This window comes from Podarcis liolepis (assembly GCF_965112155.1).
Source record: "Podarcis liolepis genome assembly, chromosome: 5".
Taxonomy (NCBI): Eukaryota; Metazoa; Chordata; class Lepidosauria; order Squamata; family Lacertidae; genus Podarcis; species Podarcis liolepis.
This window is the reverse complement of record NC_139556.1, coordinates 36,605,324-36,618,458: the sequence shown is the minus strand read 5'-3', so window position 1 is coordinate 36,618,458 and position 13,135 is coordinate 36,605,324. Positions and strand designations below refer to the sequence as shown.

General features: G+C 40.9%; 1 protein-coding gene across 26 annotated transcripts in view; it reads right to left on the bottom strand.

Moving 5' to 3' along the window:
* The window catches only part of PCDH15 (protocadherin related 15), a 623,360-nt gene that overhangs the window by 224,095 nt on the left and 386,130 nt on the right, over positions 1-13,135 (bottom strand). For all 26 annotated transcript variants that reach the window (XM_083503000.1, XM_083503013.1, XM_083503006.1 and 23 more), the window contains 2 exons: positions 11,821-11,981; positions 8,153-8,308 (listed from right to left, as the gene is read on the bottom strand). In XM_083503000.1, coding sequence (XP_083359126.1) covers positions 8,153-8,308; positions 11,821-11,981 — 317 coding nt within the window. The remainder of the gene's footprint in view (positions 1-8,152; positions 8,309-11,820; positions 11,982-13,135) is intronic.

The window sequence follows — 13,135 nt, the reverse complement described above, 5'->3', positions numbered from 1 at the left end:
ATATCCCACCTTTCTTTCATCATGGAACCCAAGGCAGCATACTTGTTGCTACTAGGCTGTCACTTATCCAGGCACTGGCCAGAGCTACTTAGTTTCAGCATGATGGTGCCTTCTCATGTGCCTTCAAATCCTAAAGCACACACAAACTTTAGCACCTAAAATATCCCTCTCAGCTCCACTGCGCAATAGCACAGAATTTCAAAGTGCAAAAAAGGGGAGAGAATATTCTATATGGGATTTTAAAACTTCATCTCTCAAGGGGTTATAATTTCATATACTAAAAAAAGAAAGCAAATAAATAAAAATTCTAGTCTTCACTTGCCTTTTTTCAGTATTTGCAAATACTCAAACTCTTGTAAGAGGAGCAGAAGTAAGGAATCTCACACCATGTGAGGAAAAAATAGAGTCTGGAAAACAGAAGGTTTCGTTGTCTTAAATAAAGATCTTCTAATAGATCTTCTAAGCAATAGAGGAAGGAATTCAGCAAAACAGGAACAGGAAAGAGTTTAATAATAACATTGGAAATACAATTGATCTGTGTAGGTTAAAACAATGTGAAATACACAACATATACTGTAATATAATAGGCATATGGCAATATGCCAGTTAATATATAAAGATGCAACCATGGGTTGGAGGTATGAGAAAAGAAGAGACACCTTTGCTCATATTCGGTACGTATGTAGCCTGATTAAATTTCAGGTACCGTGGTTGTCACAGGCTTTTAGTTAAAATTATATTCTCCAACACTGATCATTGGGAATGTCAATGATCAGACAGAGAAAGGCTATATTGTCGGGCTGTTTATGCCAATTGCATCATTGCTGAGGAGTGGGGAACTTTCTTCAGCCCAAGGACTGCATCCTCTTCTGGGTAACCTTCCAGAGGCTACATGCTAATAGTGGGTGAGGCTAGAAGCAAAATCAGTTGTCTGGCTCTTTCCTCCCCACTGTAACCTTCTGCACTCACAGAAAGCCTGAGGGACGAAGAAATAAGTAAAAATGAGGCAGAGACAGATTGCGCTAGTGTAGCTCTGATTTGCAGAAACTGGCTGCGTCTGATCACTCCCCTCACCTCACTGCAGCCTCTCGGCATGCCATGCCCCAGTCCTTTCCTGCAGGTCCCCGGTGCACACAAGAGGCTTACTGAAGGCACAGGGGGCTGCAGTGGAGAAGAGGTGGCAGGACAGCATTGTTGTGTAAATTGAATTCAACTCATGTAATGGTCAGTGGTTAGGAATGGTGAAAGATGGAGTCCAACAACACATGGAAGACCACAAGTTTCACATCTCTGCCTTATAATTAAACCTATCCAAAACACTAGAGCTCTGAATTCCTAAGCTCAGCAGCTACCCCTGTACAAGTCAGGGGTCCTCCGAGAATTTGGGTTAGTTGTGAAATTCAGTAACATTTGGAACCTTCAAAGTTTGTAAGAACTGCACCTTGATAAGCAAGGAAAGGGGTCATTTACTGAAATCACCAATTTATTTTCTTGTCCTAATTTCCTCCAAGGCTATAAAGTGTTCCTCAGATCTATGGAGCATGTTATTGAGAGATCTTTTCTTTCAACAGACGGCTATACCAAAAGAGGGATGGGTGGGTGTGCAAGGAAGCAAGCAAGCAAGCAGAAGGAGACAGTTTGAAAGTTTTTACTGCTGCAGACCATAAGCTAGTTTTTACAATCCTTAATTTCAGCTAATTAAACCACACAATTAATTATGCTACTGATTTATCACAAGGCTGCTTGCCATTTCGTGTGACTTTTCAACAGCAACTCAAAGACACTCTTAATAGCCGCGCCTGATCAAGTAACAGAACTTATGAAAGATTTATACTGAACCAGCCACAAGCCACAGACGCCTGCAGAGGAGAAGTCAACAGAGGAAGCTAATCACCATTTGGCCAATTGAAGGAGGAATACAAAGGCATGAGGATTGTATATGTGAAAGAACTGGGTTCTATCACATCACTTAACAGTGCAAAAATCCAGCTGTTACCCTGAAAAGCCTCCACAGTCCATACAAATAGTAGTGCCAGCTCTGAGAGCAGCTTGTGATCTAGCAGAGCCTGGGTCAGCTCAGCCCCACTCTGTCTGCAGAACACCCTGTTTGGGGGAATTTCCACTGGGCTCTGCAATGGGGGATACCACTGAATGGCCTTCTGTCTGCCACTAAGAGGGTGAAAAGGGAAGTTCTGTGTTGATGGAGGTGAAGCTCTGTCTTGTTTCACTCCATTGGTGGCAGCCTGCACGAGATTGGCTAAGCTGACAGAACTGAGTAGAGGGATGGATGCTTCCACTCAGTCCATACCCACACAGCCCAGTGTAAAGAGGTCCTTTATAAAAATTAAAAATTAAAGCAAGTACATTCATCTTGTGGATGCAACCTTTCTCACACTAAAAGTCACTACACCCACCCACACCCACCCACCCACGAGAACTTATCATGCCTGATATTGATTTAAAACATTGTTAAATGCAAAAGTCAGAGGACTGTGGATTACAATTGCTGTAAATAAACCACAACAAATGTATTCTATAATTATATCGAACTTATATGCACTTAACAAAATCAATTATAGGGGGAAATGTTTGTGCAGTTGTTTGAATTTTAAACCTACCCACCCCAGTGCTCTAAACAGCTCAAAAATATTTCAACTCAAAACAATAGCAAATAATTATAAAGCTTCAAGACGCAAAAACAGCCAATAAACTCTTACATTAAGAAGAAATTTGGAACAACAATAATGGTGTTTACAATAATTTGTGCCACTTAAAAGGCAATAAACCTATGTACAGAATAATGAACATTAAATGCTTTGAAATAACAGTTCTTAAAATCAAGCAGTGCTAAAAAATGTTCTGAATTTTTTTGGATTTAGGCTCAGCGACGTAGGAATGAAAAGAAATCTATATAGAAAGGGAGTGATATGTATCAGACAGGTGCAGAAGGAAATTAATAGAGCAGCTGGAGGGGAAGATTCAGCTCATTTTTGGAAACTTATTAAAGGAGGAAATCAATACATTTGGCATAAAAGTGGTCTAAAGTATTGAACTATTCTGTTGTACTGGATCATATTTTCGAGAATTGCCATCATTGTTGACCTATCTGACATGGCTAAATGGTATTGCAGGAAGATCTGGAGAAGAGCAGCAAGAAAGCATCAGGTGAGGATTTCATGTCACCTGACATTGATATAAAATTATTTTGGACTGGTGGGTTCCAATTCTAGCTAGTGATAGAAAATAATTTTAGAGTTGGATTTATTGCAAGCTGATTGAGATCCAAGACAAAGTCCCTTTGAATTCCAGATTGATTCTACCTATGGGGTGGTATAAATTGGAGCAGGGTGGGGCATTGCTCTTTGGAGCCTTTATTAGATTGGTCCCAAAGTCTTTTAAACAGAATGAACTTTACCCATAAGCCCAGTGTACACACATTCAACAGTTAAAGAAACTGAACAGGTTAAATATCTGGAAATGCTTATTTTGATGGGTCACAGTTGGATTTGTTGTTTTCAAGTGGCAAAAATAAAATGGGGAAATTACAATATGGGATCTCAACTAAAGCATCCACGACAGGTGGCCATCCAATCTCTGCTTAAAAACCTCCAATGAAGCAGAGTCCACAAGGGTGCAACAAATTTTCCACCCTTTGTTCAGAAAAATTGAGTAACTGTATTCACATTCTGCTTCACCTTGGCCCCTTCAGTTTTTCTCTGAGTTCTCAAGTTGGCAGATTCAAGACACCAAATGCTCAAGGTATTTCTGCAAACCAACTTGATTGAACATATGACTATGCGGGACCCAAATAAATATATTATTAGAAAATATTATAATTCTGGATTTTGGATGGTTAATGGTTAAGAATTTCAATTAAAAAATAATTAAACCCCGAAAGGAAACATTTATTACCCAACTATGTCTTCAAAATTAAAACTGCATCATCTGCATGCAATAGATATCTTAGGAGGATGAGAAGATATTATTTCCAAAAATGAGGAGAAATTTACCAGTTACAAATTCAAAATAATGAAGGCAAGGACACCACAAGGTGGCCCTTGGAAATACAAGATGGCGGCGCAAGCACTTGCAGCGGCTCGGCACTCCGAAGACCGGTATTCTGTGATTTGTGTTTTATTTTTATCTGTGAACTTATTGCTGCTATGGACTGTGAATACTCAGGCACAAGTAATTTATAGCCGTCAAGAGCTCTTAAGTATCGGCAGAGGGGAAGGTTGCAACCAGGAAGTCTCGACCTATAACATTCCAGCTGAGCTTATCAGAGAGCCTCCATATCTTGCGCATTCTTGGGATACTCCCCTTGCTCTCCTTGCCAGAAAGAAAAGGAAACGGAGAGGGCGCAAGCAGAAGAGGGGTTGCAGGGCTGGACTACGAGTGAGGCTAGGTAAAAATCCCCACAAGCCTGCATTGCCAAGTCTCCTTGTATCAAATGTGAGATCCTTACCCAACAAGGTAGAGGAGTTGGAACTTATTACCTCTCGGCAGAAAAGTATCCGGGACTGTTGTGTTATGGTCCTTCTAGAGACGTGGCTGGAACCCTCCTTTCCACAGGGACTTCTGCAGCTAGAAGGACGCTCAGTAATTAGAGCGGATAGAACCGCCAAATCCGGGAAGAGCAGAGGAGGAGGAATTTGCGTTTATATAAACAACAACTGGAGCTCGGACATTAAACAAATGGACACGCATTGCTCTCCTGACTTGGAGTACCTAGTGGTGAAGTGCCGCCCTTTTTACTTGCCACGTGAGTTTAATGTTGTTATAATAACAGCGGTGTATATACCTCCTGATGCAAACACTACTACAGCTATGGGCCACCTGCTAACTGCTATTAGCAGACAGCAGCGGGCCCACCCGGATGGAGCACTTGTGGTTGCTGGTGATTTCAACCGAGCCGATCTAAGGACTGTGCTCCCTAAGTTCCATCAGTATGTTGATTGTCCCACTAGGGGGGGAAATACTTTGGACCGAGTATATAGTAACATCATGCATGGATACAAGACTAAGCCCTTGCCCAATTTGGGGCAGTCAGACCACATATCCTTACTTATGATACCATCATATAGACCTCTCGTACGCAGAATTAGACCATCAACTAGAGAGATACGAGTGTGGCCAGTAGGTGCATCTGAGCAACTCCAAGACTGCTTTCGGAGCACCGAGTGGTCGCTTTTTGAGGAGAATAATGTGGACACATATGCTTCAACAGTACTGTTTTACGTTAAAAGCTGCATTGATGTTGTCACTACCACCAAACAAATACGGGTGTTCCCTAACAACAAGCCCTGGCTAAACAGGGATGTGTATCTTCTGTTAAAGGCAAGAAATGCTGCTTTTCACTCTGGCGACGCGCAGCAGTATAGAAAAGCTAGAGCCAAATTGAAAAAGGGCATTAGGAACGCCAAAGCTATGTACTGCCGGAGGATCGAAAAACTTTTTGAGAGCTCCGACCCTCGTCGAGTATGACAAGGCTTGAGACAAATTACGGGGCAAAATATTAAAAACGAATTGGCTAGCAGCAGTGCGCACCTGGCTGATCAACTGAATCAATTTTTTAGCCGCTTTGAGGAGGGAACTGGAACTACCGTCACTACAGCATTGGCCACCAGCACATCATCAGAAACTACTACCGATAGACAACCACTGTTATTACAGACCTGTGACGTACAACGTGCTTTTTGGAGCATTAACATCAGGAAGGCAGCTGGACCGGATGGAATCATGGGACGGGCTATTAGGGACTGCGCTGCAGAATTAGCCGGCGTATTTACGGACATTTTTAACCTATCCCTGTTGCAGGGTTTTGTCCCTACCTGCCTGAAGACATCGATTATAGTGCCAGTCCCCAAGCAGTCAGTGGTGGTATCTCTCAATGATTATAGACCAATAGCCTTAACATCTGTCGTTATGAAATGTTTTGAGAGATTGGTGCTAGATTATATTAAGGCTAGTCTTCCATCCACTCTAGACCCGTTCCAGTTTGCATACAGAAGAAACAGATCTACTGATGATGCTATTTCCATCGCCGTCCATACTGTATTGAGTCATCTAGAACGACAGGGAACCTACGCAAGGCTGTTGTTTGTGGACTACAGTTCTGCCTTCAATACAATTCTGCCAGACAGGTTATTTCTTAAAATGACCAACTTGGGTATACATCAGAAGATCTGTCTGTGGGTAAGGAATTTCCTGACTGATAGGCCGCAGACAGTGAGAATGGGACCTTACTATTCTTCTACTCTAGTATTAAGCACAGGAGCCCCTCAGGGATGCGTGCTAAGTCCCTTTCTCTATTCCCTGTACACATTTGATTGCACCCCACTGTATGAGTCCAACACAATTATCAAATTTGCAGATGATACAACAGTGGTGGGGCTCATCAGTGAGAACGATGAGACTGCTTATAGGAAAGAAGTACAGGGGTTAATTCAATGGTGTAAAGAAAATAATCTTATGCTTAACACCAAAAAAACCAAAGAACTCATAATTGACTTTAGGAGAAAGAAAAGTGTACTTTTACCATTGCACATAAATGGCGAGGAAGTGGAGAGGGTTGGTAGTTTTAAATACCTGGGCATTTATATCTCGGAGGACCTCTCATGGACTGCAAATATTAATATGGTTGTGAGGAAGGTGCAGGGGAGGTTGTATTTCCTGAGAATGCTCAGGGGACTGAATCTATCCCAGCACCTACTTCTGTCCTATTATCATAGTACCATTGAGAGTGTCTTAACCTATAGTATATTATCGTGGTATGGGAGCAGCTCTGAAATGGATAAAAAAGCTTTACAGAGAACAATTAAAATTGCCCAGAATGTTATTGGGCTCCGACTACCAACCCTGGATGAGATCTTCACGTCTCGCATCTTGAAGAAGTCACATAATATTCTGAGAGATCCCACCCACCCTGCTCACAACTTCTTTGAACTATTGCCTTCAGGCAGAAGATACAGGACAATGAAAACACGAACCACACGCCTTCTGAATAGTTTCTATCCAAGAGCTCTGATTGCACTAAACAATGATCTCAGGGCCAGTTGCAAGGTTTAGTAAGCAGGGAGTAGAAGGAATGAGATAGGTTTTAGGTTATGTTATGCCTTTAATAGGTCATGCTATATTCTGGATTATGTTATGTTTTATAGATTATGTCTAAATAGGATGAGGGTGTCGGAGATACGTGCAAATGTACATGTGAACCCGGTCTTTGGGTGGGTGTTTGATTTTCGTTGTTGTGTATACTGTGTATATACGGACAATGACAATAAATTTATCTTATCTTATCTTATCTTATCTTATCTTATCTTATCTTATCTTAACTGTATGAGAAGACACAATCTCCACAGAAAGATGACCATAATTATTACAAGTTCAGCATACAGGACACAGATCAAAACCAATGGTTTTCTATCAAGATGGTACTGCTCTAGTTTACTCCAAAGACAATCGGGAAACATGCAGAGCCAAAAGCTAATTTTAAGTCAATAAAAGCTTATTAACTTAAACGGCTATGACTAAAATTAGACCCAAAGATCATTGTCTGCCTTTGTTTCTTGTCTGCAAACTAATCCAGCAATAAGGTCCTAACTTGGAACTGGTTGATACAGAATAAAACTAAATGACTAGAAAATGCAAAGACTGGAATTGCCAGAAAGTAGATCGTTGTGCTAAAATTGCCACTGAAGTGCGGAATAAAGAACAACCAGGGGGTGAGGAATACTGTCAAGAGATAACTCTTTAAAATTGAAAATTAAGGTTGTGCTTAGTCGTTCTTTTGCATAGTATTATACCATTTCTATTATGGAAGAATAATGTTCAGAATATAAGTGTGTGTGTGTGTGTGTGTGTGTGTGTGTTAACTTCTTACGGCAGTATGCTAAAATAGTTTGTGTCTCCTTTGCTTACCCATATGCACCCCTGAATGGGTTGGGTTTGTTTAATTAATACAAATATGATTTTCTCTCAAGTGATTCAGTTCAAGGCAAGTTCTTAATATAAACACACAAAAGGCTCAAAATCAACTGGAAAACCCAAAAGAAAATTAACATTAAGTGCTTTAGTACATTGATGAGATGATATCAAAAAGTACATGAGTAGTTAGGGAAAAAATGATAACAGTACCAATACTAAAACTGACCTCATTGACTGCTACATAGTACTGCTGCTGCTGAAACTGGGGAGAATTATCATTTCTGTCCCTCACTACAATCCGAACTTCATGATAGATGACAGTTCCTACTTTTCGGTTAATGCACTGGACTTGAACCACAATAGACTGAATGGACATTGGTGGCTGTAAAGAAGGGAGAAAAATAAATGCATAGTTACTTCTACAAAGCACCTGGATATGTGGAGTGTTATTTCTGTTTCATATAAAATAAAAGTGCAACCCTAATCAAATCTACTCAGAAGTTAAATCCTATTGAGTTCAGCGGGACTCAACTCCAAGTAACTGGTATCAGAATTGAAGCCTAAGTTGGGGAAAGAGAACCTGGGGTTGTCCACGTGTTATTGGACTTTACCTGCTGGCCACAATGACTGGGGGTCCTGAGAGTTACAGTTCCATAACAACTTGAGGGCATCACATTGGCTTACCATGGTGTAGATCAGGGTTTCTCAAACTTTGGTCTCCAGCTATTGTTGTACTACAACTCCCATCATCCCTAAGCTAGCAGGATGTATGGTCAGGAATGATGGGAATGGTAGTCCAAAAGCAGCTAGAGACCCAAGTTTGGAAAACTCTGGTGTAGATTATAGTGAGTTAGATGGAGCAATGGTTCAAATAGGTATAAGGCAGCTTTCTCTGCTCCTGTTTTTAGTCTTTTCAGCCCTGCCCCAACAACACACCAGCTTCCTTAAGTAAACACATGTTGCAAGTAAGCGTCTGTAAAGGAACCCCTGCTCACATGTAAGGGTTTCATGCGATCAGGACACCTGGTCACACAGAACTCTTCAATGGGGGCAGAGTCCCATGCACTGCAATTCCTTCACAAGCAGCTTCATGCATCCCAGAGTTGTTGAAGAAAGCTGATGAGATGTCAGTGGTGGGGTGAAGAAAACAGTTCCACTCCCCATTGAACACATCGTTGTGAAACATGTGAGCCAAGCATTCCTAAGGCTTTAGTCACAGTCAATTCAGATTCCACAAGTGGAGAAGTGAAGTTGGCATTTAGGGGCTGGTGGATTACTGTCATTGCTTATACAGAATCTCATTAGCCGCTTTTGCCCATTATCCCAATCTGACGCTCCTTTCAGAACTCCTTTGCAGATTAGGCACCACCCAAAACAATTTGGTGTAATCCATAAATTGGCTCTCTTACTGCTCTTCCTTGACTCCAGAACATTTATGAAAATTAAATAGTGCAGGTCCCAATAACATCATTGGGGGACCCCGCTTCTTATTTTCCTGTTTTGTGAAAACCACCAATTTACACCTGTTTTCACCTTCCTATTATTTAACCAGTTACCAAATTTGTAAGAGGGCCCGTTCTATTATATTACACTCTTTAAAGCAAAACATTACATATTGACTGAAGATTTCCTTCTTGTATGATCACTTAATTCCACTTCATTTAATCCTGCCCAAATGCTTCTTTAAACACAGTGAAGATGTTTGCGCTCTCTGAATAAGGAGCTCAATCTGTTGAAATCAAACAAAAATGCACAAATTCGCTTCTGAATTGAAAATGAACACTGGAATCCTTATAAACCTGTCTTTTAAAAACCACCTTTTGAAAGTAAGTTAATAAAAGAAAGGACCAGGTGTTTGGCTGTTAACTTCAAAACTTAGTTGCTTCAGGGCTTCACCAGATCAGATGCACCCAAGAATATGGTGTATGCCCTGGAGCCCCAAAATCTGAAGAAAGTGTAAAGAAATGAAGAAAGTGATTGGCAGCAGAAAGAGGCTGCAGGCTTGGCCAGAGGGAAGAAAACCTCTTGGCTTACTCAGTAGGCACTCTGCCTACGGTGTGCACATTCAAATCATAGCTGCTTCTGCAGAAAAGCAAATTGTATGGACTACGTTGTCAGCTGGCTAAATCAGCTGAATATATCTGCCCACTTACTAGCACACAGCAGACTAAAAAAGTTACATTCTGAATCTAAATAAGTTCTTTTGCCTAAAGAAACAAGGAGTTCACAAATATTCATCTCACAATAGCATTATATAATTCAGGAAGATTGTCTCTTTTGTGAATCGCATAGATGGGGAGAGGGAGGAAGCATGAAAACGTGTGAGGCTTCATTTTACATCATAATTGGTGAGGGCAGGACAGCCTGCTGGTAGGGAAAAATGCATGCCCACTCCAGCTTCTAATTTATAGCCATTTCCCCTAACAAGATGGTAGAGTGCTGAAATCGACTAGGCTGAACTGTCAGCAGATTCTTTTTTATCCCTTTACTGCTAAAGGAACCTTAAAACACACATACCCACAAAATAAGATAAATTTATTGAACACGTAGAGCACTGCTGTGGATAAGTGCCTAGTTTTATTTATTTCTAGGCTGCATCAATGTGCATATAGGTAAGCTGATATGCACACATTATCCATATCTATCTATCATCATCTATCTCTATCCTGTAAACCCATTCCTAGAACACCAAGACAAATATCTACTGCAGTTAACACTGGTTCTATCTGTAAGGAAGAAACTGGGTCTTTTCCAGGTTATTACTGAAGTGGAACAAGTTTTAATGTAATCCTATGTTCAAATAGCAAAAGGTGCTGCATTAAAGATTTCTGCAGAAACCTCCCAGAAACAAGCAGCAAACATTGCACATCATGGGTTATACATCATACAAACAAATTGGGTTTGACTGCCTGCTCTAGGAGTCCAATGCAGCTGTGCTGATTCTACCAAGATCATTTTATTTTATTTTGGGCAAGTGAAACATAGCTACCACCCATTTTGTCAAGTAATTGACTGTTCCCTTTTCTATGTCTGCAGTAGAGAGCAAGACTAGGAGGCATATCAAACTCCTAGTGGTCTTCAATATATGTCTAATGGGTTGTGCTGCGTTTGGGGCTCACAGTAGGTCTGGATTATAGAGTGTTAACCATATATCATATTTATTGTTTGAAATCCCATCACTTCTGGTTTACCTAGTGCAGCCTTTAGATCAGGGATGGCCTGCCTGTGGCTCTCCAGATGTTTGTGGACTCCAACTCCCATCAGCCCCTGCCAGCATAGCCAATCAACAGGGATGACAGGAGCTGTGGTTCAGCAACATGGAGGGCCAAGGGTTGTTATTCAAACTGCTCTGGTTTGTATGCTTGAACAAAAAAATACACACAGCCTTGCATCAGTATGAATATCGATCAACATACAGATACAAAATGTCCTTTAAAAAAACCCTGCCACTATTTTGGATAGAACATCCAAAATCTATAAAATATACTAACAGCATTTTTATTTCTTAAGTCATCTTTGCTTTTTGACAAACATCCTTTGGCTGCAATCTGAAGCATACAGAGCTGGGCTGAATGAGACTTACACTGAGTAAACAGTAGTAGATAGGTAGCCGTGTTGGTCTGCCATAGTCAAAATAAAAAAAATTCCTTCCAGTAGCACTGAAGAATGTGTATCTGAAGAAGTGTGCATGCACACGAAAGCTCATACCAAGAACTAACTTAGTTGGTCTTTAAGGTGCTACTGGAAGGAATTTTTTTATTTTGACTGAGTAAACAAACACTTCACATTTCCCACCTTTATTAGTTGTGAAAATACTTATTTTTCCACTGAAATCAGCAGTTTTTAATACAAAACAGAAACTGGAGCGAGGGGGAAGAAGAGACACCAACTTACATCTCGGTCGAGAATTCGTCCAGTACTGTTTAGATAAAGCCTCTGGTTGATAGGATCTAAGATAACCCAGTAGTCTACGTTGTCCTTTAATGTCAGTTCAATGGTGGGATCAGGTCCTCTTGCTGTACCTTTGATCAACATATTGTCTACCAATATTGTGCCTGAAACACAAACAGTGATGACAGGTTTTGAGTTACGTAAGTGCAATGCAGGTTTTAAAAAGGCAGTAATGAGTTTCCTCATATGTCAGACAATTGCTATGCACCATATTCACAAATTATGGCTACAGCTGTTCAAAATATTGACAAGTGAGATGCATTACGTAAAGCTATGATCAAACAAAGGGAGAAAAAGAGCAACCACAACAGAACCACATATATTACATTGATCAGAATTAAGTTTTCTTACTGGATAGGAATGGAAGGGTGGGAACTATTTGTTTCATGACTATGGCATTAGGCTGAATAAGATTTATTCCCTTTTATTTTCCTACATTTATATGCCATATAGGAGTGCCAACTCTATGGGGCTGAGCTGTCTTTGCCCCCTCCATATCTGTTGGCAGGGGGCCAGACCCCCTCAGTGTTGAAGTGTCAGAGGAGGCCAAGGGTAGAGCAGAGCATGGCCGGCTCCTCCTGAGCATGAGAGAGGACCCACTGGCCATTGAAGCCATGCCAGATTCCGCACCCAGCCTCCTCCTGATGATGTCACATGAACGACAGGCCCCCTCAATCTTGCACGCAACTTGGCACCTCTGGTATCATACATGTGGTTCCCATGTCATCAACTATCCAGGCACTGACCAGACTCAGACTTACTTAGCATCAGCAAGATTGCTCATATGTCGTCACCCACACTATACGCTGGGGTATTGATTTGAGACATAGGTCCAAAGTCACGAATACTATGAAGCACTAGCCATGAAATCTGGTCTCTTGGCTTGCACATGTTTTCCATTGCTTTTAACAAGTGAAGCATGCCCATTATTTCTACAGAAACCTTCATTTCTAAACTGTTTTCCAGTCCTTAGGACCCCAGGGCAGTTTATAATGAATGGCCAAATAAAACAACAATATAAAATACACTAAATCATGAAATGATGTTTCCAAACCATTAAACCTCAGATATAAATACTTTATAACCATTGATGATTCAGTAGAGCTCAGGCAGAGCTTTGATAAGACACACAGAGAGCACTGTACCAGAAAGCCTAGTATTTGGAGTGCTTGAATTACAGGAGGAGCGGAAGAAGGAAGTGTTTGGTTCCCTTATCTGTTGTGACAACAAACCTTTAAACTTGCTTTCAGAAGACTAA